This window comes from Panthera pardus, unplaced genomic scaffold, assembly GCF_024362965.1.
Source record: "Panthera pardus isolate Hobbes unplaced genomic scaffold, ASM2436296v1 HiC_scaffold_5, whole genome shotgun sequence".
In the NCBI taxonomy this organism is placed as follows: Eukaryota; Metazoa; Chordata; class Mammalia; order Carnivora; family Felidae; genus Panthera; species Panthera pardus.
This window is the reverse complement of record NW_026526980.1, coordinates 19,972,826-19,992,991: the sequence shown is the minus strand read 5'-3', so window position 1 is coordinate 19,992,991 and position 20,166 is coordinate 19,972,826. Positions and strand designations below refer to the sequence as shown.

The 20,166-nt window shown below is 55.2% G+C and overlaps 1 protein-coding gene across 4 annotated transcripts; it reads left to right on the top strand.

Moving 5' to 3' along the window:
* Positions 1–706: 706 nt before the first annotated feature.
* On the top strand, positions 707–19,752 carry SEZ6L2 (seizure related 6 homolog like 2). Of its 4 annotated transcripts, none has more exons than XM_019436217.2 (18): positions 707–1,488; positions 2,417–2,548; positions 3,210–3,509; positions 3,871–4,010; positions 4,279–4,480; positions 8,853–9,038; positions 9,687–9,855; positions 10,727–10,890; positions 12,863–13,063; positions 13,552–13,690; positions 14,528–14,724; positions 14,865–15,059; positions 17,179–17,370; positions 17,454–17,645; positions 18,134–18,172; positions 18,351–18,468; positions 18,570–18,691; positions 19,169–19,752. In XM_019436217.2, the coding sequence occupies exons 1-18, from the start codon at positions 1,410–1,412 to the stop codon at positions 19,183–19,185; spliced, it is 2,784 nt and encodes a 927-aa protein (XP_019291762.1). In that variant the 5' UTR covers positions 707–1,409; the 3' UTR covers positions 19,186–19,752. The 4 variants fall into 4 exon arrangements, with proteins under 4 accessions (XP_019291762.1, XP_019291764.1, XP_019291763.1 ...); XM_019436218.2 differs by having other exon boundaries at positions 710–1,488; positions 18,595–18,691; XM_019436219.2 differs by lacking the exon at positions 18,134–18,172.
* Positions 19,753–20,166: the final 414 nt, after the last annotated feature.

The window sequence follows — 20,166 nt, the reverse complement described above, 5'->3', positions numbered from 1 at the left end:
GGCACTGTGCCAACCTCCAGCCGCCCCGCAATGCGAAAAGAAGGGGCGGGGGCTGAGGAGGGGCGTGGCAAGGCAAGGGGCGGGGCGGGCGCGCGGACTGATGGACAAGGCCGGCGCTCGCGGACTGAGGACAGGGACACTGCGGCCCGTCCATAGGTCTGCAGATCCCTTGACCAGTCGGCCTGTGACTCCCCTCCCCCTCCGCCTTCACTAGAGCCGGCCCCCGGCGGGAGCCTGATTGATAGTGAGGGTGGCTTCAGCCAATCGCCGGCGGCGCGGGGGGCCGGGCCCGCTCCGGCTGGGCCGAGAAGAGCTGTCCGCTGGCTGGTGGTGCTGAAAAGGGCGCCCCAGAGGCGTGGTGACAGAGGCCAGGAGAAAAAAAATCAAAGTTGAAGCTGCCTGGCCGCTGGCCGGGGTCGTGAATGTAAGAGAAGGGGTTTCCCCTCCCCAGATCCCGGCCTGTCGCCCCTGCGACTTCTCATAAACGTGTAAACTTGCCATTCTCCTGGAAGAGGGGAGCCCATTGCACATGAATTGTAAAACAGAAAGGGAAGTCCTGTGGGGGGTGGGGGTCCTGGATGTGGGTAGGGGGCATACTGGGAAGCCGACCAAGCGTGAACCCAGCTGTGCCGCCCCTCGGCACCCTGGGAAGAGGAGATTCAGATTCCAGATGTGCTGGAAAGGCTGGGGGAAGAGGTTGTAATTACAGCTAGGACCAGAGTTTCCTTTGCCTCCCCTAGGGGCCGCGGGAGTGAGGATTACGGTCTGGCTCATGTGGTCCCTCCTTCCTCCATCTGCACTTCCTCCTTCTCCCTCCCCCCTCCCCGTCGCCCCCAAATAAATCCTGGCCCCTCCCTTCGCCCGTCCCCAGGATCTGACGTGGGTTCGACACCTTTCTCAGCTTCTCCCTCCCGCAGCTCCTGTGCCCGAGCTTCGGCTCTCCAGGTTCCGCAACCCCCTCCCCTCCCCGCCAAGCCCCGCTAGAGCACAGTAGGGACCCTCCTGATCCTCGACCCCACCCCAGACCCCCTGAAGCTGCCTTGCCTCTCCCCACTCCCCCAGCTTGGGATCCAGCCAGCTGGGGGGACCCAGGCGCCCGAGCGAGAGGGTAACCCAAGCGACCCGGCCCCTTCGGGCTTCTTGGTCCCACCCCCTGCAGCCGGAGCCGCGCCCCCTCTCCCACAGACCCGAGAGCAGAAGACAGAGGAGATTGGGCAAGGAGGGGTGGGATCCAGGCAACCTCCAGCCCAATTCTGCCCCTCCAACCCAAGGGGCAGAGAAATTGTCTTTCTTGCTCCATGCTAGCAGGGAAAAAAATAAATAAGGAAAGGGAAAGATAAAAGGAGACGGAGGAAAGGTGACAGATTATTTAGGAGAGACGCAGAGGAGAGAAATCGGTGTGAGTCGCCATGGGGACTCCCAGGGTCCAGCACCCGCCGCCTCCCCAGCTGCTGTTCTTAATTCTGCTGAGCTGTCCCTGGATTCAGGGTAAGGACATGGGAGCGTGGGGGTAGGCCCGGGGAAGGTCCTCAGCTGGGTCTTCTGCCATCCTTTCTCTGAACATCCTGGGCTTTCTGAGCTTCTGGGGGAGGGGAGGGGTACAGCTGATGGGGAAGGGGCAAGCCAGGGCTTTCTCGCTGGTGCCTGGAGCCCTAACCCCCAATACTGAAGAGGTGGGGGAATGAATGAGGGGAGCTTTTACCAGAGCCGGGGGGGGGTTGTTAAATCCAGGAAGAAGGGCTGGGGGAGTTGGGGGGATGTCTGCGGAGGCGGCATGAAGCATGCAGGGTACCTGGGTGGGACACGGAGGTGGTGGGAGAAACGCCAGGCACTGCACACACAAACGCTCTTGGACGAATGGACAAAGACAGATGAACAGAGGCAGTGCTCAGAGACCAGAGACCAAATATTCAGTTCTCTAATCTGACCCCTCGCCAGACTCCAGGGAAGCTGGCAGAGACTGCAGAGAGGGAGAGAGAGAGACAGAGAGAGAGAGAGAGAGAGAGAGAGAGAGAGAGAGAACACCACACTGCAGAGACAGAAACCCAGAAAGAAAGCTGGGCACTGCGGAAGCAAGGGCTGGGAGGTACTGCCAGACCCTCTGCAGAGCTCCAGGGTTGGGGAAGAGCACCAGTGAGGGGAAAATGAAGGTAGCACTGTGGCCACGCTGCTGGCGCTGTCCAGGGTTCACTGAAGGCCCACTCAGCCTGGGGGGTGGGGGGAGAGGGGAAGGTGCAGGAGTGTGTGAGGCAGCTGGGAGCCCCTCCTCCAATCTTGGCTCTCAGCCCAGTCTGGGACCCTCTGAGCTCCTGCAGGCCCTGCTGACTGGGGAGAGGGGAAGAGCTCTGGAAAAGATCTTTCTGGAGAAGGAAAGAGTGTGGGGCAGTGGAAGGGCTCACACAACTTCATCTCCTAGGTCTGCCCCTGAAGGAAGAAGAGGTACTGCCAGAGCCCGGAAGTGAGGCCCCCACAGTAGCCTCCGAGGCTTTGGCCGAGCTGCTCCATGGGGCCCTGCTGAGGAGGGGTCCAGAGATGGGCTACCTGCCGGGTGAGGCCCCCAGAGTGGCACGAGTGGCATACAGAGAGGGAGGGAATAAACTCAGGGAGATGGGAACCCAAGCCAGTGACGTTCAGAGAGTGATGGTTAGAGAGTGTCAAAACTGGGCATAGACAGAGACCCAGGGAAATCGAGACAGAATGATCAAGAGACAGAGCCAGACAGAAAAACAGACCATCAGAGAGAAACATAGAGGGAAACTCAGAGAACCAGACTCGGAGGAACAGGGGGGAGGGAGACACAGAAAGAGAGAAATGCAGAGAGTAGCAAATTTAGACTCATAAAGTCAGAGAGCCACGGGAATACTAAACAGAGAAGAGTTCCAGAGAGAGCGAAAGAGAGAGGAGAGAGAAAGGGGTACACAGGAAGGGGAGCCAGATCTGAAGGGGGAGGCATGGAGAGGCTCAAGGAGACTGTCAGAGTGGAAGGACTTGGGCGGAGAGGTGGTGAGGGATGGTGGGTCAGGCTGTGGACGCCTTGGGAGGAGGCTCAAAGTTCGGGTGGGGAAGGGAGACGTGGGGGGGGGCTGCACCTTGTGGGGGAGGTCTTTGGGGTTCAGTGGGGGAGCCCCCAGTTTCCCTCAGCCCTGCTCCCTACCCATGGCCCCCCGATTTGCTCCTTCTGTGCCCTGACTTCCGTTGCACTGTCCCAGGATCTGATCCAGACCCCACACTAGCCACCCCTCCAGCCGGCCAGACTCTTGCAGCGCCCTCCCTGCCACGGGCCACTGAGCCAGGGACAGGGCCTCTGACAACAGCCGTAACCTCTAAAGGGGGCAGGGGGGCAGGCCCCACCGCACCAGAGCTGCTGACCCCGCCCCCAGGAACTACGGCCCCGCCCCTTCCTGGCCCCGCCTCCCCAGGCCCACCCCTCGGGCCCGAGGGAGGAGAGGAGGAGACCACGACCACCATCATCACCACGACAACTGTTACCACCACGGTGACCAGCCCAGGTGAGGCGAGGGAAAGGGGATGGGGACAGTGTGCAGGAGTACGAATGTGGGAGAGGAGCGGGTGTGCAGGGCGAGAGGCTGCTGGGAACGTGTGGAAGAAGGGGTCTGGGCTTCCGCTCAATAATAATAAAGGCTGGCATTCATATGCCCTTGCTATGTACCAGCACCTCTCTATGTGTTTTATCTCCATTATGGTTGGGGAAGGGAGTTGTGGGCACGGGGGAGGGCGAGGGGGGAGAGGGAGCACCGGAAGGTGGTGAGGGGTGCTGGGGCCAAGACAGGTGAGGACCCCCGGAGTTGCTTGGCTGGGAGGGCAAGAATCCAGTGATTCTCCCAACTCCAGCCACTTGTATCTCTTCAGTTCTGTGTAATAACAACATCTCTGAGGGCGAAGGGCACGTGGAGTCTCCAGATTTGGGGAGCGCAGCCAGCCGCACCGTGGGGCTCCTGGACTGCACATACAGCATCCATGTCTACCCTGGCTACGGCATTGAGATCCAGGTAACTGGACTTTGAAGCCCCCAAGCCCTTTCCTCTAGGCCCAGGGGTGTGCACAGGTTTGGCCTGGGAACCAGAGAACCTGTTTCCTAACTGAAGCGGGCCTGTTTTCCGAGGATCTCAAAGACGCTCCTAGAGTTCTATGATTTGACCGATGTCACAGTGATATTTGGCTGCCACGCGCAAGGGAGGGGAAGGCGAGGGGTGGGGGACTTAGGGGTCACCCGCCCTCACTGACTTGTCCCGGGGGGTCTGGGTCTGGCTTCTTTAGGTGCAGACGCTGAACCTGTCTCGGGAGGAGGAACTCCTGGTGCTGGCTGGTGGGGGGTCCCCAGGCCTGGCCCCCCGACTCCTGGCCAACTCCTCCATGCTGGGAGAAGGACAGGTCCTTAGGAGTCCAACCAACCGACTGCTCCTGCACTTCCAGAGTCCACGGGTCCCAAGGGGCGGTGGCTTCAGGATCCACTATCAGGGTGAGGAGTCTGGGGTGCTGGTGAAAGGGGAGGGGCCACACTGGGCACAAGGGACATCACCAGGAGCCTTTCCTCCTGGCTAGGACCCTGGGGGCAGAGCCCATAGAGGAGATCTACATACACTTATTTCACACACTCACAGACCTGTGTCTGGGTGTGCACACATCCAGGTGGCAGTTCACCCATTCACTCGACAAATGTTTATTGAGCACCCGTTTCATACCGGCCCTGTGTTATCCCTGGAGGGAGAAATGAACAAGCTAGATGTAAATCATCAAGGAACTCAGAATCTAGGTAAAGAGATGGGCAAGTAATCAGGATGATTATAATTCAGTGAGATTCGGACCTATATCCCTATGATGAAGGAAACACAGGCAGAGGGAACAAATTTCAAAGGGACCTAAATTTCTCCTAAGGGATACAGGGACACCTTCTTGGAGGAGGTAACTAAGCTGGGAACTAAAAGATGAGCTGCTAGGGGAAGGTGGGAGGGGGAGAAAGAGGCAAGTGTCCTGACGGATGAAAAAGCATGGCCTCCTTGAGGAGTTGAAGTGATTCAGCATGGAAGACAGAATTGTCTTAGCTGTGTGACCTGGGGGGAGTTACTTAACCTTTCTGTGCCTCACTTCTCACCTGAAAAGTGGGGATCATAATACTTAGTTCATGGCATTATTAGGAAGATCAAATTAACTAATACATGTCAGGTGCTTAAAATAGTGTCTCGTACACAGTGAGAGCTCAGCAATGTCAGTTGTTGCTACAGAAAAACCCAGAAAGTGGTGGGCGGGAAGCAGGCTCTAAGAGACCAGACTGGGAGGTAGGTTGGATTCAGATCATGAGGGGCCTTATCAGCTTCAGTAAGGAGTACAGACGACTTTATCCTGCAAGGGGCACGGATTGAGAGGTTTTAAGCAAGATAGTGACAGCCTCAGATATGTGACCTAGAAAGATCCTGCTGGGTTTGGGGGGCGTAAGAGGCACAACTGCATTCATGAGCAACCACCCACGGACAGCCTACAAACAGGTGGACATTGGTGCTCACCCGTGTGTACGGGAACCTTCCCACAGTGCAAGGGTATGTTCTAGCATACACGTGTGTATGAGGCAACAGTCCCAGCCCACTGTCCCATTCCGGACCCTGCTGCCATCTCCAAAGTCCCTGTGTTCCTTGGAAAACAGAGAGGGCACTATGTTTGGGCCCAATGTCCCCATTTACATCACCTCATGGCCTTGCCTGCCTCTTGTGTGCCCTGCTGCCCCCCGTTTCCCTTGTGGGCTTTATCCAACTCACACACCACCCGTACCCCTTCCTCACACCCTTTTGAGTTTCTCCTGAGGCCTCTGCCCAGCCCCAGGGGCTCATGTGTGCAAGGTGGAGAGACCTATTCGCGGAGAACCCAGTGAGGTGGGGGCCATGTAACTGGTGGTCGGATCAGCAGGAAGCAAGGGCATGGCCCAGGGCCCGGGCCCAGGGCAGGACTTCCGATTTTACAAAATGGCTCCCTGCTGGCTCTCTTAAGCAGCCACTTCCCTAGGGCATTGAAAATAGGACTCTTTAGACTAAGTAGAACATTTGGGGAAGCAGGGCTATTGCATAAATTGGCCTTCATTACCTGCCTCGGTCTTCCCTGCTTTGCAGCTTCTCAGGGCACCTTTGGGACCGAGGCCCTGTTTAAGCGCTCCCCAGTCTGCACTAGCCGGGGCCTCTGGTCCAAAGTGGCCTCATTAGCTTCTCTGAAAGGCCAAAGGCTCCATCACTGCTCGCCCCAAGCCCAGCGAGCGTTCCCATTTACAAAACCCCTGCGCCAACTGTGGTTTCCTTTGCATCTCCCAGCACCCCCGAGAGTGACCCCCAGCTCTGAGAGGATGAAAGGTCAGATGGATGCTAAACCACCTGTAAGTTCATTGCAGAGTCAGCAGTCAGTCCCCAGCCCTGACTCTGAGGCATTCATTAATTGAGGTGGAGTGGCAAGTGATTAAGCTTTTCTGAGTACTTTCTATGTGTCAGGTGCTTTGCGTGTTTCTTTCCTTTAACCTGAAGGCCAGTTGTCAATGATAGCGGTTATTACTGCCATTTACAGGTGACAGGCCCTAGAGGTGACATCACCTGTTCAAGGTCATACAGCTAATAAGTCTTGGAGCTGGACCCAGAACTCAGGTCTGCCCGGTTCCAAATCCAGTGCTCTTGTGTATTGTTCCAAAAATCCTCTTTGCCGCTGCATCAGTGGACCAGTTAGGCTAGGCTTTTGGGAGACAAAATAAATAAGGCGTGGTTCTGTCTCATCATGGCAATAGACAGCAGTCAATGTGATGATAAGATTATGCAGGTGCATGTGGAGAGGCAAGAAAGAAACGAACTCAATTGGAAAGGGGAGGGGTGAGGAAGACTTCCTGGAAGAGGTGGTTCTTAAGTTACTCCTTGAGAAATGAAAAAGGGCGAGAAGAGGGCCTTGCAGGTGGGGGAAATGGTGTGAAAAGATACGGAAGTCACAAAATTACATTGGGTAGGATATACGGATTGCGGGTGCTAAGACCTGACGCTGGGAGTGTTGCGCTGGACACAGCTATGGAAGGCACTTGAATGTCAACCCAAAGCATTTGGACTTGATTCTGCTAACTGTGGAGAGTCATCAAGAGGCTAATATGTACTTAAAGCACTGTATTCTGGAAGGTTTTTGTGTTTATCTTCATAGACTGTGAACTCCCGAAGGGCAAAGCCTGGGGGCCCTTTTTGCCTCTCTGTGCCCAGCGCCCAGCCAAGGAAATGCTTATTGAATTTTGAAGTAGGGAGAGACCAGGTCTCTGACAGAATCACTTAGGGCTGGAGAGTTAGCAAAAACAAAGGCCCAGGCAAACTGGTACCTTCCAAGCACGGTTACCCAGAGCCTACCCCTGCTACAGAGACCCAGCTTTGGTGCACCTCCGCCTGGCAGCCCTTCTTGATGGACTGTGACTGGTCTGAAACAGACACACAGAACTGTGTCAGGACCAAATTTAGAGTCCATTGTTTACTACCAAGTCTCTTCCTTTCTTTTTCTTTGTTCCTTCCTTCTTTCCTTCCTTCTTTCCTTCCTTCCTTCCTTCCTTCCTTCCTTCCTTCTTTCCTCCTTCCTTCTTTTCCTTCCTATTTTCTTTCTTTCTTTCGTTCTTTCTTTCTCTTATTTAATTAATCTCTACACCCAACATGGGGCTCAAACTAATGACCCTGAGATCAAGAGTCGCATGCTCGTCTGACTAAGCCAGCCAGGCATCCCCAAAGTCACTTTCTATTTATTTCTCTCATAGGATTCCACAAGGTTTTCAGGAGGCTTTCAAAAAAGAACACAGCAAAATTAAATAAAATAAGAAGAAAATTGGTGCCAGGAAGTGCGTATTAAAGATGAAAAAATAGACGTGGATGGACAGGCCCTTGTTGCTAGGGACAAGCCTCGATCTGGTTCCGAGCGTCTTAGCAGCCAGCACAAAAAGAGAGATTGGATAGTTCTCACTGCAAGAGAGGAGGAGAGAAACAAAGGAAAGCAAAGCTTTCCCTAGCACTTCACTTTCACTGGAGGATTCATTTAGGGGGCACTGAGTATGAAGGTCTTTAATGACAAGATGGTCAAAGTTCCTAAAGGAGTTTCATGTGGCTCCTCTGGATGAAAGCTGAGGGAATCCTACTACCACGCACCTCCGTGGAAGAGAGTCTGTATGTGTAGAAGGGAGAAAGCATAGGGGCGCCTGGGTGGCTCACTTGGTTAAGCCTCTGACTTTGGCTCAGGTCATGATCTCACAGTTCGTGGGTTTGAGCCCCGTGTCAGCATGGAGCCTGACGCCTGCTTCAGATTCTGTGTCCCCTTCTCTCTCTGCCCCTCCCCCACTCGTGCTCTCTCTGTCTCAAAAATAAATAAAACATTTAAAAAAATGCTTTTAAAGGAGGGAGAAAACATGATGAGGCACTTAGTAGCCAATTTCTACATCTGGAAAACGTATCGCAGTCTTACTCTGGCTACCTCAAAAGTGCTGCATAAACTCACCTTAGCAGCTGAACAGGCTCTGGAAATACTATTTGTTATTATTAGAGCTGGATGGGTTCAGAGTGGTCAACTGATTTGCCTGAGGTCACACACCAAATATGTACCACAGTCAGAATGTCTTTGAATCTCAGATACTTCATCTGTAAAATGGAAGCCAAAGTGGGTAGATTACAAAGATTAGGGGAGATAAGAGATATTGAAGTTATCTCTTCATTAGACCAAGTAGCCATGTGAAAACTCCAGTAAGGAGCCAGTCTGTGCCTCCAGGGGGATGTGGAAAGGGGGAAGGAAGTGCTGGGTGATTGGTGAGAGTGGCCTGGAGAAAAGAGTCCTTCTCCCTGCTCTGCCTTATCCAGCCTATCTCCTGAGCTGTGGCTTCCCTCCCCGGCCGACCCATGGGGATGTGAGCGTGACAGACCTGCACCCTGGGGGTACTGCCACCTTCCACTGTGATTCGGGCTACCAGCTGCAGGGTGAGGAGACCCTTATCTGCCTCAATGGCACCCGGCCAGCCTGGAGTGGTGAACCCCCCAGCTGTATGGGTGAGTCTCCTGCATGCTAAATGGGGCCTGTCCTGGGAGCCCCATTGGGAGGGTACTATCTTGGGCATCTCCATCTTTGGGGAACATCCATCTTGAAGTGGTTTCTGCCTAGAAGAGTCCCTATCCTGGTGTCTCCATCTGGAGCTCCTTACACTGAATGTCCCTATCCTCTGAGAATCTCCATTCTTGGGGGTCTCTATCTGGGGATGTCCTGCCTACAGGCTTTCCATTTGGGGAGTCACCATTCTGGCTGCCTCTTCTCTTAGGGACTCCTCATCCTCAAGGAAACCATTCTTGAGGTCCATATCTAGAGGGTCTCTATCCTGGAGAGTCTTCATCCTGGTGATCCCGTCTGGAAGATTTTCCATTTGAGGGCTTCAATTTGGGGGATCCCCCATAACTCCAGATGCCAGGGTATCCACATCTGGAGAGTGTTCATATTAGCAGGATTTCCATCCTAGGAGGTGTCCATTCTGGGGTTTCCTATTTTAGGGCTGGTTCCCTACCTGAATGGTGGCCTGGAAATGTCCTGTCCTCTGCCGTGAGCCTGTAGGGCACCCTGAGGCCAGGTCCCAACCAAAGGTGTGGATGTAACAGCTCTGAAGACAGGAGGACAAGTCACCTTAACATATCCCCCCCCCCCCACAGCATCCTGTGGTGGCACCATCCACAATGCTACACTGGGCCGCATCGTGTCCCCTGAGCCTGGGGGAGCGGCAGGGCCCAACCTCACCTGCCGTTGGGTCATTGAAGCAGCTGAGGGACGCCGGCTTCACCTGCACTTCGAGAGGGTCTCACTGGATGAGGACAATGACCGGTGAGGATCTGCGCCTTGAGTCAGAGGTCCCCACCTCTGGGAAACAGGGAGGCTGCAGGGGGTGGTCAGACAGGTCTGGGGTGGATCCCAGTTAAAATTTGTGTCAAATACAGATCGGTCCTTCCCCTTCTTAGGCAGTATAGCTGTGTCAACTTAGATGAATCACTGAACTTCTCTGTGCCTCAGTTTCCTCTCCTGTAGAGTGGCAATAATAGGACCTCCTTTTGAAGGTTTCTGCGAGGATACATGTTAAGACACATGAAATACTTAGAAGGGTGCCTGGCCCACAGAGAGCACTGTAAATGTGCTTGGCATCCTCATCATCATTGGTGCCCCCTCTATCTAACTGCTATCGCAGCTCTGCCACGAGTTGCTGTGTGATGTTGGGCAGGTTATTTACTCTTTCTGGGCCTCCGTGTCCTCATCTCTAAAGTAAGGAGTAATAAAGAGTACCCACTCAAGGGCTCTTGTGAAAATTAAATGAGAGGGGCGCCTGGGTGGCTCAGTCGGTTGAGCCTCCGACTTCAGCCCAGGTCACGATCTCACGGTCTGTGAGTTCGAGCCCCACGTCGGGCTCTGGGCTGATGGCTCAGAGCCTGGAGCCTGCTTCTGATTCTGTGTCTCCCTCTCTCTCTGCCCCTCCCCCGTTCATGCTCTGTCTGTCTCTGTCTCAAAAATAAATAAACGTTAAAAAAAAATTTAAAAAAAAAAAGAAAAGAAAATGAGACGAAATGTGTAAAGGCTTAGAATACTTGGCATGTAGTCGACCTTTGAAAACAATAGCTTGAAAATGAGTGAGGAGAGCCTGGCAAGAAGTGGGGCAGCTTCTGAGGGGAAACTGAGCTCCTGACGACCCTTCTGTCCATCTCAGGCTAATGGTGCGCTCAGGGGGCAGTCCCCTCTCCCCAGTCATCTATGACTCAGACATGGATGATGTCCCAGAGCGGGGTCTCATCAGTGATGCCCAGTCCCTGTATGTGGAGCTGCTCTCAGAGACACCTGCCAATCCCCTGCTGCTAAGCCTCCGATTTGAAGGTAACCGCCCTCCTCTCGGGGCCCCAACTCCTGCACTCTCCCCTCTTCCTGATGGCCAGGTACAGTCACAAGCACAAACACTGTCCCTGTTCATCTCTGTGTTTGGATCCCTGGAACCTAACTTGCTTTACCACCCCAAAACTCTAAAAATCCCCTCTGATGGACCCCTTCTAATTCCTGAAGTGGCTTTTTCTCTTTAAGTTTCATATATGGCTGGCTCTAGATACACAGCCAGAGTCCAATTACCTTAATCTCTCAGTTCTTTGCTCTGTGTTGGCTTCATTGTCAGGCTCTCATATGTGGTGGACCTAGCAGTTCTGACTGATAAACCACCAACTTAGTAAGTCAACCAGAAAGAGAAAGTATAGCACTTTCTCAGCAGAAATGCCAAGAAGGGCTCTCATTTCCCTGGCTTAGGTCATGTGCCTACACCCGAGCCTCATTAAAGCTAGGGTCAAGTGGTGTTAGGATTGGCAGATCCACATCACATAACCATCCAGAGTTGGCCCCAACCGGACCTCATTGACCGGGGAGGCATGTATCCCAAAATGAAAAAAGGAGTGCTGTAAACAGAAGAAGGGGGACCGGATGCTGGACAGGTAGAAACAAGGAGGTCAGCCGACCATGGGAGAAGAGGTGTTTGAACACCTTTACAGGATAGAGAGAATTTTGAGAGTCTCATACTCTACCTACTGGCCAGGCTCTGGGATAGAGAGAATTTTAAAAGTGGGAGATTAGGGGCACCTGGGTGGCTCAGTCGGTTAAGGGTCTGACTTGGTTTCCACTCTGGTCATGATCTCATGGTTCGTGAGTTGGAGCATTGAGTGGGGTTCTGTGCTGACAGTGTGGAACCTGCTTGGGATTCTCTCTCTCCCTTACTCTGCCTCTCCCCCACTCATTCTCTCTCAAAATAAATAAATAAACTTAAAAAAATAAATAAATAAAAGAGGGAGATTAGGGATGAGCATCTCAGGTGAAAGGAACAGTGTGAGCAATAGTAAAGAGTCATAGAAAGGCCTGGTATGTTTGGGAAACAGGAAATTTCAGTGTGACTGGAGCAGAGGATTTGTGCAAACAGTAGCAGGAGAGAGATAAAGAAAATGAAATGCTCAGAGATGGGAGGGGCTGGTTTCTGGTATGAATCAAGGGAGAAATGGAATTGGCACTGGGCCCTGATGGGTGCATAGGATTTGGACATGACACTTAACCTCATCGGGTTAAATAACAGTAAACTACAACAGTGGATCTAAAAAATAATTTGCATTTTGTCTTTGAAAATGTGAAAAGAGTTCCAGGTTTAAGGCCTGCCTCCCTAGTTGTGGGTCATTGCTGTTCCATGAGCTTCAGATTCCTCTTCACGTATAGTTTTGCAGCTAAGATATGATCACGTGGGCCAAAACTAAAATGCTCTCCAAATGTTTATTTTTGCTGACTTAGTCCAAAATCAAAATTGAGTAGCTTCTGCATTCACTGCACTTTTGGATTCTAGCCACAGCATGGATGATCAGGGGTAATCAGAATCTGTTATTTTTGAGGGGAGAACACACTTACATGAGCCAGTTCTCCAAAGGCACCCTTTCCTCTCCCTCCTCTGCAGTTTCTAAAACCAAGTGTCTCTAGCTGGGAATCAAGCCATGTGAGTCTGAGACCTGATTCTGCCACTGCCCTAGTGTATGACACTGGGCAAGTGACTTTTTGTCCTTGGACCTCAGTTTCCTCATCTGTAGAATGGGAGCTGGGATTTGACTAGCCTAGCAGTTTTCCTCCAGAGGCCAGGAAGGTAACAGAAATGTGTAAATGAGAAGTGTTAGGGTTTGGAGGAGTCTGGAGAGTGAAAGTTAAGCCCTAAGCATTCCATTGTAAACAGACCACGGAATGGCCAAACGACACTTGAATTCAGCCTAAGTCCCCCCAGTCTGAGACCCCTGAGACCTATCTTAATGCTTAATTTCTGTGACTGACTCCTCTCTAGCCTTTGAAGAAGATCGCTGTTTTGCCCCCTTCCTGGCACATGGCAATGTCACCACCACGGACCCTGAGTACCGCCCAGGGGCACTGGCCACCTTCTCGTGCCTCCCAGGATATGCCCTAGAGCCCCCGGGCCCCCCCAATGCCATCGAGTGTGTGGATCCCACAGAGCCCCACTGGAACGACACAGAGCCAGCCTGCAAGGGTGAGCCCTCGACATCGCCAGGAGGTCCTTCAGTCTACAGACTCCCCCCGGGGCTGGGAATCTTAGGAAGGCCATTCAGGGAGGAGACTTGCCTCTTCAAACCTAATAAACCCAGGCCTTGGGCAAATCCCTGTCCCTTTCAGAAATAGTTTTCTTAACTAAATAACTGGTGGGTTTGTTACAAAACTTAGGGGTCACAACCCAAATGTCTTGAAGAGCTAGAAATAGAACTAAGTTATGGGTTGGCGGGGGGGGGGGGGGGGGGGGGGCGGTAATGCATAGGCTGGAGCATGGGCAGGGCTAATTGACAGCAGGGCTGGGGATTGGGTACAACAGGACTGGGTACATCAAGAAACAGGTGTCTTAATAGATAACAGGAAACCTGTGAGGTGGTCTAGTGCATGCAGTTGGGAGAGGTGAGGTCTATGGTGAACTGGAGACCGCCCTCCCACCTGGGTTCTGAATCTGACCCCCCCCTTCCACCCTAGCCATGTGTGGAGGGGAGCTGTCAGAGGCAGCTGGTGTGGTCCTCTCTCCTGACTGGCCCCAGAGCTATAGCCCCGGCCAGGACTGCGTGTGGGGCCTACATGTCCAAGAGGAGAAGCGCATCTTGCTCCAAGTGGAGATGTACGTTTGGGTGCTGCAGGGGTGCGGCGGGCGTGGGTCGGTGAAGTGTGGTATGACAACAGCCTAGCCTGCATTCTGAGCCTGGCCGGCTTGCACGTCTACACGAGATTTGGTGAATATACGACCTAATGAAAGAGGCAACTAAGGGTTCAGGATGGGGGAGTGCGTTGTCGGGTAGACCTAGGTACAAATTATTAGCCAGGCGATTTTGGACAAGGAAATGGGCTAATGCAGTCTTCTGCGGCGGGGGGGGGGGGGGGGGGGGGTATAGTGAACAGGGGGCTCTGGCCTGGAGTCTCCCACTCTTTGGCTGTTTCTGAGGCCGCCCCTGGAGTAACTTCCAGGGGCCCAGGCCCAAGCTATTGTGTCACCACCAGCACCCAAGGGGCGTGTGGGTGTGGGGAGAATCCAGTGAGCTGATTTGGTGTGAGGTGGTCACGTGACGAACCAGAAGCGGGCCTGCAGATACTCAGGTGGGGCCTGGAGTTGGGCTGGTGGTAAATGAACATGGCCTGTGATTGGTCAGGGCGGGGCTTGTGCGAGACTGTGGCTCACCGCGTGATGGAAGAGGGACCAATGAGTGCGAGCTCGCAAGGAGTTGGACTGGGAATGGGGAAGCAGGAACTGGGAAGAGCCACAGAACAGGTGGAACCTGGAGTGGTTAGCACAGAGAAGCCCAAAATTGGTCAAAAGGCGGGGCCGGGCCTTGGATGGAAGAATGTGGGCAGGGCTGGAGAGTAGGTAGGGTTACTAATGAACTGAGTTAGGGATTGGGCAGAACCGGATAGGAGGGGCCGATCATAATCCAGCCCCCTTATCTGGTCCCACTCCCCGCAGCCTGAATGTGCGCGAAGGGGACATGCTGACACTGTTCGACGGGGACGGTCCCAGCGCCCGAGTCCTGGCCCAGCTGCGGGGACCCCAACCGCGCCGCCGCCTCCTCTCCTCTGGGCCCGACCTCACGCTGCAGTTCCAGGCACCGCCAGGGCCCCCAAACCCGGGCCTGGGGCAGGGTTTCGTGTTGCACTTCAAAGGTACCGAGGTCTAAGGTCCTGAAATGGGGAGGGGTCCGGTAGGCCAGAGATCGCGGGAGGAGCGCGAGGTCCCCGAGGCTGGAAGGGCTCCCCGAGTCATTCGCAGGGTAGCATCCAAACTCTCTGTCTTTCCCCTGCAGAGGTCCCGAGGAACGACACGTGCCCCGAGCTGCCACCCCCGGAGTGGGGCTGGAGGACGGCCTCCCACGGGGACCTGATCCGGGGCACCGTGCTTACTTACCAGTGCGAGCCTGGCTACGAGCTCCTCGGCTCCGACATTCTCACCTGCCAGTGGGACCTGTCCTGGAGCGCAGCGCCGCCCGCCTGCCAAAAGAGTGAGCTCGGGCCCCGCCCACATCTCTCATGGCCCCGCCCCTCCCCATCTGGGTTTCGCGGCTCAGCTTGGGCGCCGCCAGACCCCTCTGCGTCCCGCTTCGGTCCCTTTGTGTCCCCGCCCCTATCCCGGCCACGTTTCATCCCTTCGTTCTGGATTCTGCCCAGATCTTGCTCAGGCCCCGTCCCCCTTTCCCTTTGGGGTCCATTCCTCCGATCCTCGGTGTCCCAAAACTGTCCCCTCTGGACCCACTCTCATCTCCGGGCGGCATCCCTCAAGTGCACTGTTCTGGGCTCTGACCCCGCGTGCCCTGGGTCCAGCTTCACCTTTTCGCGGCCCCGCCCCACAGCCTACTGGCCCCGCCTCTGCTGAGGCCGAGTTCCACCCCTCCCGGCCTTCCGGGTCAGCTCTCAGCTCCCGCTCGCTCTTTTCGTTCTAGACCCTGCTCCAGTCTCTCAGTCCCTAACCTTTGACCTTACGGGGAGTCACTGTACTAGGGCCGAGGCTGGTCAGAGAATTCGGTTTATTTCAATGCAGGCTTTGAAGCCCCATGCGGGGTTAGGGTTATGCAGAGGGTCTGGGGTCCCTCCCGACCCTGGCGGAGCTCACAGTCCAGAAGGGGGACAGACGCTTAAACAACTCAGAATATTGCACAGTGGTAACTGCGGGATGATTTGGGGCAAAGTGCTTAACATCTCTGAGCCTTGGCTGCCTCATCCGTGAGATAGGAAAAGGGGCTGTGAAGAGCAAATCAAGTTCACACAGCGCGCGTGTCAGCAGCAGTAAGTAGTAGCTGCTATAAATATGAAGAAGGGAAGGGAAGGGGGGGTCGTTGTTCCAGGGATGGGACAGGAGATTTCGCAGAGGAGGTGACATTGAAAGGAGCTGGGAGTGTTTATCTCTTAGAATAGCAGAAAGGGGTGGTTGCTGTCATTTTCTTCAAATTTGGGGAAGCCGGCCGCGAGGACGTGGGATGGGAGGTCTTCTACCTGGTCCTTGGGGGCAACGGTGGGCCCGATGAGGTTAAGCTCAGGAAGGCAGATTTGGGCTGCGCACAAGGAAAACGTTCTGGAGGACGCAGCTCCCCATCTCTGGAAGGATTCACAGGATGTCCAGTCTGAAACCCAGACAGGACAGGACAGGGACAGAGACAGGAAGGGACGGAGGCAGGACCCAGAGGGGATAGGGGACAGGGGATAGGGCCTGGCCAAGGGCCTGGCAGCACATTGAGCCTGAAGCTGAGCTGAGACTCAAGTCTCCGAATCTCAGCCCAGTGTTATGGGGCTGTGACCTGGCTGAGTGGCCGTGGACCAGTTATTTGACCGCCTTGAGCCCTAGGAGACACGTTGGCCTTTCGGGACCATCAGGGTGTAGGATACCGTGGATGTAAAACATTTAACAGGGTGCCTTGTGCAGGTCTAAGTACAAGAAATGGCTATGATTGTTACTTCTTGCAAGTAAGTAAGCACCTGCAGGGCGGGCTGTAGGAGCACACAAGGGGCTGGGAAGGACAGTGATGAGCTGAGCAGGAGGGCTCTAAAGAGGACAGCTACTGGGCCACCTGGGTGGCTCAGTCGGTTAAGCGTCCGACTTTGGCTCAGGTCATGATCTCACAGTTTGTGAGTTCGAGCCCCACACTGGCTTCTCTGCTGTCAGCACAGAGCCTGCTTTGGACCCTCTGTTCGTCTCTCTCTCTGCCTGCTCCTCCCCGGCTCATGCTCCCCCTCTCTCCCCCCTTTCCCTGCCCCCCTGTCTCTCTCTCTCCCTCTCTCTCTCAAAAATAAAATTAAAGAGAGCAGCTGCTGTCCCGCCCAAGATCCACCATGCAGGGCTGGCAGTGCTGGGATGTAGCTGGTCTGCTCTGGTACAGGGGCCACCATATTTCAAATTTCACCCTAGGGTGAGGGCCTGGGTTGCCTCCACCACTCTTTTCTGGAAGAAGCCTGAAACCTAAAATGCATGGGGGTTTAGGGTTTTCCAGCTTCTGATCTCCTCATTCAGAGGAAATAGGGGGAGAGGGGGGCTTGCCTAGAGGGAAGACGGCCCACGGCTCAGCCCTAAGCTTTCTGGGAGATCCTTTAAGGGCCGAGTTCCCCCTGACCTTGCCCTCCTGCCAACAGTCATGACCTGTGCCGACCCTGGTGAGATCACCAATGGGCACCGTACCACCTCGGACGCTGGCTTCCCTGTTGGCTCCCACGTCCAGTACCGCTGTCTGCCCGGGTACAGCCTGGAGGGGGCGGCCGTACTCACCTGCTACAGCCGGGACACAGGCACACCCAAGTGGAGCGACCGGGTCCCCAAGTGTGCCTGTGAGTCTGGGGACACCCTGGGAAGGGTGGCTGGGTGGCCTGCTCAGCAGCGAGCTGGCCTGTGACTGACATGTGCCCTGCAGTGAAGTATGAGCCGTGCCTGAACCCAGGGGTGCCAGAGAATGGCTATCAGACGTTGTATAAACATCACTACCAGGCGGGCGAGTCTCTGCGCTTCTTCTGCTACGAGGGCTTTGAGCTCATCGGCGAGGTCACCATCACCTGTGTGCCCGGCCACCCCTCCCAGTGGACCAGCCAGCCCCCACTCTGCAAAGGTGCCTGGGCAGACAGGGCCGGAGGGGGCGCAGCAGTATCTGGGGAGTGACAGGGCTGGGAAAGTCAGGAAGCGAATTTGAGACCAGCGGTTAACCCTGCCGAGCTCCCCCTTCACCTACGGAGGGCTCTGATCCTCACGGGTATTACAGAATTGTCCTGAAGGATGATGGAGCAGAGGGGGCTTTGGCTTGGAAGTCCCGTGCCCTCTGGAGCAGTCTCCACTTCCCTACTTTTGACAAATTCCACAGACCCGATTCATTTAGACTGCCCCAGAAGGCTGAACTTTTAGGGGTCTGGAGAAGGAGGAAGAAGGCCCTGCCCTGACTACTCCTGCCACGCCCCCGCCAAGGGAAGGATAAAGTTTAGGGTGAGCAGAGGGCAGAGAGACCCAGGCTGTCCAGCCCAGCCCCCCTGGGCTCCCGGCCTCTACCCAGCCTCCTCCCCTCCCTGGCTCAGACCCCGTCCCCTCCCCCTCCTCTCCCTGCAGTGGCCTATGAGGAGCTCCTGGACAACCGAAAACTGGAAGGTCAGTGAGGGCACAGGTGGAGAACCAGGCCTGGCCGAGTCGGGGGGGCAAGGCAGAGGCCGGGGGCAGGAGGCCAGGCCCCGGAGGGGTGAGGCCCAGGGTTCGAGGCCCAGGGCAGGAGGCTGGGAGAGCCCAGGGCTGGGCCCAGCCCCAGCTCACTGGCCTCTCCTCTCCCCAGTGACCCAGACCACAGATCCGTCGCGTCAGCTGGAGGGCGGGAACCTGGCTTTGGCTATCCTGCTGCCCCTGGGTTTGGTCATTGTCCTCGGCAGCGGCGTCTACATATACTACACCAAGTAAGTACCCTACTCGGGAAGCTTCGAGCCAGGGCAGACGTCCTGCCTGCCTGGCACAGACGCCTGGGTGAGGGGGGGTTGGGGGCTCACCTCTCGATAAGCCCCTCTATCTCCTCCCTTTCCCAGGCTACAGGGAAAATCCCTCTTCGGCTTCTCGGGCTCCCATTCCTACAGCCCCATCACTGTGGAGTCAGACTTCAGCAATCCACTGTACGAAGCTGGGGTGAGCCCTTCCCCTGCCCCCCGGAGCGCCACACCTCTCAGCTCCCCCAGGACTCCATAACCTTCTCTCAAAGTCTCTGTAATACCTGTCTGGGGAATTTCAACCTCATCTGCCTACCAAGGCCACGCCAATGAACAAAGCAAGTCAGGTGTGAACAATAGAGGGTGGTGAGGACTGTGGCTAAATGGAGACCTTGCACCCCATCGGGTCCGTAGTGGAGACTCGGGCGCAGTTGCCAGATCTTCCAGTTGGTCGAGACAATCCAGAAACTCTGATTTTGTATGTGATTTTAAGATACTATAAGATAAACCGAACATCCCCTGGCTGTTCCCACCCCCTGGCTCCCAAACCTCGCGATCCATGTTATTTTTAAAAAGCCCACGGTCTCTCCCCTTCCTTGTGGGTGCCTCCTCTCACTTTGTTCCCTCCTCCATCCCCCTCCCACTCCAGCAACTGATCCCACCTCTCTGTCTCCAGGATACACGGGAGTATGAAGTTTCCATCTGAACCCCAAGACTAAGGCCGCAGGACCCAGGACGCCCTTCCCCTCTCCCTCCTGGGCAGGGAGGAGTACAGGACCTTGCCTCTGGCTCCCTTTCTCCCTGATGTGTAAATAGTCTCCTGGTCCCACGAGGGGGCTTTGATGGCCCTTGGGGACCCTACAGTAAATAAACCAGCATCCTGCCGCCCAAGCCTCCTCTTCTCAGTTGCCAAACAAGGGGCCTGCCCCTCCCCTCTGGCCCTACTGGCTTTTGGACCCTGGGAGGGGAACTCGGCCCCCCCGCAACTCCTGGGACCCCTCCAGCCCAGGGCAACCCCCCCCCCCCACCGCCCCCTGCCAAAGGACTGCCTGAGAGCTCTGCATTCCCTTGGCCATGAAGCCTCTTCCCAGACGCTCTGGCCCCAGGCCTAACCCCTGGGCTCTGGAGAGTCACAGGAAGAGAGATGTAGGAGGAAAACAGGGACAAGGCCCCTACCCACTTCATGCCGTCTCCCAGCCCACAATCTCCCCGCCTTTGCTTATGGATTTTTGTTTTTGAGCAATAAACAGAAAACCACCATTTGTAACTGGGCTGGTGGGGCGTGGGAAGGTGGGTCACAGAGTGCTGGACACAGTGACGGTGGCCCATCTGGAGAGAGGCCTGGGGAAAGGGGAACAATTTGGAAAAAAGATGGCATTCCAAGACTGGGCACAGGGCAATGTCAAGGCGGGCTGGCTAGGGGTCAAAAAGCCTGGCTTTCGTCTCACCCTCTGTGGAAGCTGAGCCCCCTCTGGGCCTCAGCTGTCTCTCCGCCAGGGCTTGGTGCTTCTAGGCTCGTATAGAAGCACCTAGTCAGGAGATGGCGGACAGTAGGCAGGAGGCAAACAGCTTTCCATTTGTTTCATAACCAGTGTACCTAAAATGCAAGCTCCTTTTGAGAACTTTTGTATCCATCCAAGTATACCATTCTTTTGTCCCCTCATCTGCTCTTAC